Here is a 5,652-nt window from a genome sequence, read left to right on the forward strand (position 1 = left end):
CGACCTTCCTGACTGCCCACAATCATCTAATTTTGAATTTTACAGTATTGATAAAGAAAAAATGGAGTCCCAAAGAAGACATGGCGAAGAGCTTGCGGCCCGCTATTGGATTTTCAGGATTAATTTGCCGTTAAAGTTGAGGAAATGAGTTTATTTTGTCAAGGGAGCCCCTTAAGCCGTTTGGAAATGTTATTGTAATTATTCACAAATAATCGAGCACGTTTTGAGACCTTCTGAGAAAGGGATACTTGACAACTTCAACAAGACTTACACTATCTATTCCACATTGCGGCAAATGAGGTCCATCGTCGGATTTTTTGATCAACCCTGTGTTCTGGAGTTCTGTGAATAAGCTTTGCAGATTTGTGTCTGATTGTTCAAATCGAAACGTCGGAGCCGATTTTTCAATTGTGGTTGTATGCCACACCCAAACTTTGGTGCAATTTTCCGCCAAGGCCTCCACGTCCTCCCGATTGAAATTGAAACCTTTGAGGAATCCATCCTCTTCATAACTGGGAATGAACGGCATTGCCACCCGATCCGGATTGTAAGCCAATATTTTGATATTGATTGCAAATCCGGCCATGTCCATGGGAAATTTCCTTTTGCATATCCATGAATCCGAATATCCAACCAAGCGACCATCTTTTAGTATTGGACTGCTGTGAGAGCTACCCGCCACAAGCCCTACGGGAAACATGGAAATCTTCTTGGTGGTACGAATGCCTTCAAAGAGCCTCAGATCATAAGTATTGTCGTCGTCCGCAAAGTAGAGAACAACCTCCGGAGGATTGGATTGACTCAAGATGAATTGGATGGCTGCATTGCGGTTGAGGAACGCCATGAGGCTTTTGACTTTGTCCACCAAAAATCTCAGGCAGAGGAGCTAGCATCTAAACAAAAGGGATCTGAAATCGATCCAAGAGATCGCCAACCATGGACGAACATTTGGTTGCATCTTCAATCACAAACCAAATCATGTTTCTCACATGAAGCAAGGTTTGAGCCAATCTGGTCAATTCAGCCACCTGCTCTCTCCGTGCAAATGCGGGTGTAACAATGTAGAGCACCGGTTTGGATTTGTCCAATTTGTAGCCGAGGTGCGGCAAAGAGTCATTGCACATTTGCATGAAAACATTGTCGTAGCTGGGCGAAGTCTTCTCATTATTTTTGGATGGAATCATGTAGATCTTGGTGAAGAAGACGAAAGCCCCTCTGATGACGAATGCCTACCTTGTTCTACGAGAAAATATTTTCATTAACAACTGTCAGAATGACCTGGTTCAATTGCTATGTATATCGTCAATAAGGATTGAGTTCAACGGCGACGCACTCGAGCATTGATCGAGGGAGCGTCGCAGAATCGTTTGAATAATCCACGGACTTCTAGAAGTCTGTGAATAATCTTATCATATGTACCTAGTTCGAGGCTTAGAGAAGACACCAAGAACAACATTGCATCAATTCCTTCCAGCGTATAAAACAGAAAGTGTAATTAAATCACACTTTGTCGAAATGATATCGATCTAATTTCTCTTCTTTCTTTCTGCTGTTGAAGTGTTGTAATCTCTCTAAGGACTAAAATTCACTTCCTTTTAATAATTGTAGGGAATGCATAAGCATTGTTGATGTATTGGCATTTTTTAAGTCAGACTTGGACAAGTTTTTGATAGAAATTCTGCATCAACCTTGCATTCAAGGATTAGCTCGGGCTGCCAATTCAAATTCATTAAAAGACCAAATTTCATTACAAGATTGACAGGTAGAATATAGACGAAGGAACCTTTCATTTTGATAGGGCTTGGTATTGCATTCCCCGTAGGAGTTAGAAAAACTGGTGACAAAAACGAACCAAGAAATGAAGATTTGAAGAAAGTCAACAAGATCTCAAAGAGGCACCTTTTGCTCGATTTCATCAAGGTCTTCAGAAAATGTCGAAATATCGAACTATTGGTTGTGTTTATTTTCTTCAGAATTTAAGCGAACTCATAAATAAAAAATAAGTAAATAGCAACATTATTTTGAGCCATGTTGAGATTAAGCAATGAAAAATCCAAAAATACAAATTTTAGTTTCATTCAAACTATACATCAATTGCATGGGAATTTGAGCTTAGATGTAACCGTGGCATTTTTGTGCTAAAACGCATGAAAACAAAGCCATTGATTTCCATACCATTCCGTAATGGTCAAATAGATGGTATGTTGATTTTTTATTCGCGTGCCTAGGGGTGATTCAACTTTTCATCGAGCGTCGTGTTGAAAATTTAAGCATTTATGATTTTTATAAATATACGTAAGTTTTATTTTGTGTTAGAAATAGAAAAAGAAGTAAAATAAAGTTTTTTTTATAGTTTTGCGGCCTAGCACGGAGACTCTCAACTACAGAAGTGGAAATTGGCGGAGCTAGGCCGATTTTACATTTTTATCAAAGCTTTTTGACGAATGCATGGATGAAAAGAGGCAGGAACGTACCTTGATGTATGGTTAAATGAACACTTTTCATTACAATTACGATTATTCAAGAACTCCTCCAAGCATTGACAGCCACCCTAGAGCTAAAACGACACCTCATTGACATGAAAAGGGCATTTTTAAAGAACAGAACAAACAGCAAGGGAGAAAAGCCTCAGAAAATGACTCCAACCTGTTTTGTCTGAAACGATCAATCAATTATTGCAAAATGTTGGTTTGATACAGTGGGGTGGTGCACATGTTTCTGGGATGGTCAACATGTGCTCGGCTCCCGGGTGCAAGTTCGAATACCGGCCTTTGACAGCCAAAAAAAACCGTTTCGCTAATCCTCCTCCCTGGATTTCCACAATCATGATTTCGAAATCGAATCCATGGAAAATATCCTCACACGACATCAGAAACTAAAGGAATGGCGAGAGGGCCTCAAGGCCTCTGCTGGCACCAATTTCTACCACGAGGTCCATAAGTCCTTCCAGTCCCTGAGTCCCGCAACCGGTTATGAGAGATATTCTGAGGATCTAATCGCTTCAAACAATTGTCCAAATCAACACACGGACAATGACCGATATCGTAAACCCGAGAAAGACAGTCAATGCCAAAATCGATGAACCTGCAAGTGATGTTAGGTTGAAAACACACAATGAGGAAGTGGATAATTAGGAGACTTCCGTAAGTTTAAGACGAGATTTCGAGCGGATGCCATGTCAAGTCCCCCTGCTTGTACGAGACATACTTTATAGTGTGTTAATAAGAACCCTTTGCCAGAGAGAGCAGAGCCACACCACGACAGAAGCCCGATTTAAAGCTCACGAAGACTGGGCCCCGAGTAAATACTAGAGTCTTTTCTTGAGAGAGAGAGAAAACTGAATATCATGCGACCAAAACAATCTTTCAACTATTCTTTTTCACTAGGTCCATCGACTTCAGCCATCTTGAACCATTTCATCCTCCATGTCTTTTGCTATGGGCAAAGTGAGGCCCAACGTATAGTGTAGTTTGTTATTCTATTTGTTGTTTTAAAGCTTTCAGTTCTTTTGCGGCCATTTTCATTTGTCGTCCAATTACCACCCTAGTTTCGTACTGTAACGTAAAAATAGTCCCAAGGAACCACTAAGGTAAGATAAGATACATTAAAACATTGTACAGGACATGGTCGTATCAAAATGTCATCCGTTGTGGTGAAGTATTGGTATTCCCACCTTAAAAAACGTCAAACCAAGCTTTGAAGTGGTTTGTTGGGGGACAATCCCGGCCTCCTCAGGGTAACTTGTTCAACATTCTCACCGCTGAAGGTATGAACGACAATTTTCTGACATCAAGTCTATTGGCAATTTTGAATGCTTGGATGTTGTGGTTATGCGAGAGGGTCGAGTTAATTCTTAAGGGATTTCAACTTCTCTGTCCAGCTGAGTGGCCATAGAGACGACCTGAACGAGGACAGAATCTTGTCTTTAGGTTCGATGTGTTCAAAACCAAGTTAACTTGTCACTCCAATAAAGTGTATATGGCGTCATGAAATGATTATAATTCCTGGAGAGAGACTTTTCATTTTTAGGAAAATCAGATTGAACATTTCGTTCGGATTCGGATTGGGGAATGGAAAAAGTCGGATTGGGTTCGGATCTAATCCAATTCCAAGATTGCAAGATAAACTAAATTAATGTAAGTTGGTTTTGAGGATGGTTTCTTTCACAACTCTCAAAATGTGAGGGAAATCAAAGAACATCAATGCTAAAACCTGTGAATTGATCTACTATCTTAAAAGTTATCACTTTTGTATGGCAAATCCACTCAAATATAGAAACCCAAAATTTCAGATAATAAGAAAAGGATCAAAGTATAAATTTGCGGTCCATACAGTCAACATTAGAAAAAAGGAAATTAGAACTCCTCAGCATATCAAGACTGTTAATGAACAATTTTTCACCATTTTGATAGCACTACAACTGAAGTATACGACATAAACACAAGTTATGCTATTATATTATTGTTAGGGGAAATTACAGTATTGCAACAGGAAGATAATATTTTGAATAAGACAACTCCACTCAATCTCATCTTTTTAAAACGTTTAAGTAGCAAAAAGGCACATTTAGTTAAAGCTAAGTTGTTTTAAAGCCAATTGGGTGAAAAATCAGATTTGAATCAGATTTTGCAAATATTTTGGATTATAGTCTGATTAAGTAGATATATCTTGGATTCAGATTCAGTTCCGAGAAAAATTTCGCAATTGGATTCGTTCGGATTGGGCAAAGCTTTCGGATTCGGATTGAGCAGAAAAATTCGGATTCGGATTCGGTCGAAGTGGGAAAAAATTCTCGGATTCTGGTTAAAAAAAAAACAATTCTTCGGATCAGATTCGGAGACCCTGTCGGATCCGATGCACAAATCTAATGGGGAAAAGAAAAAAAAACGAAGAACGAAAACATCCAGAACCGAAAGCTTTAAACAAAAAGTTATGAAACAAATGGTTTCAACGGTGAGGACTTCTACAACAAAATATCCTGCGAAATGAGAGTATGAAAATACTAATTTTTGAAATTAGTTTTATTGAAACAAAAAGTACTTAAAAGAAGATTAATGTTAATCTATGTATGCCTTTGTAACCAGTCTGACTTAAAATTGCACATTTTTTTCATTTTTGTTGTACAAGTATCTTGACTCAAATCCCTGGCTCTCGTTATGTGCCAGTACTCTATCGTGCGCATTGTGTTTTTGAGTGATTTAAAACAAGAAGCAATAAAAAACAACATACAGTAACTCCACAAGGTTATCATTGTCCGCTAGCAAGAATATTTGTCATTAAATGCCTGAGCATTTCATACGTATATACCGTTAAATACACAAACATTTCAGACAGTATGATTGAGCAACTGCTACATAAAAAAATGCATTTCGGCTGATAACTAATTTGTTTATTCAAGCTGAGGACCCAAAATATCAATTTATGGTTTTTTGGTTTGGTTTTTCACGGGCTTTTCTAACCGCTACAGGGAATGTAATCCCAGTACTATTAAAATGAAAGATTATAATTCGTCTATTTATTACCTTTCAATCTTTATATGATATTTGGTCTACCAACGAATTTGAGTTGGCAGACCGAGCTAATCCTTGAATGTAGGGTTGATCTGGAATGCTATCTAAAAATTTGTCCAAGTCTGACTTGAAAGATGCTACC

General features: G+C 38.4%; 1 protein-coding gene across 1 annotated transcript; it reads right to left on the reverse strand.

The window, feature by feature from the left end:
* Nucleotides 1-202: 202 nt before the first annotated feature.
* Nucleotides 203-844, reverse strand: LOC131891192 (galactosylgalactosylxylosylprotein 3-beta-glucuronosyltransferase S-like). Its single transcript, XM_059240717.1, has one exon. It carries the CDS (start codon nt 842-844, stop codon nt 203-205), a length of 642 nt encoding a protein of 213 aa, XP_059096700.1.
* Between the last annotated feature and the right edge of the window lie 4,808 nt (nt 845-5,652).

Source organism: Tigriopus californicus, chromosome 11 (assembly GCF_007210705.1).
Source record: "Tigriopus californicus strain San Diego chromosome 11, Tcal_SD_v2.1, whole genome shotgun sequence".
Taxonomy (NCBI): Eukaryota; Metazoa; Arthropoda; class Copepoda; order Harpacticoida; family Harpacticidae; genus Tigriopus; species Tigriopus californicus.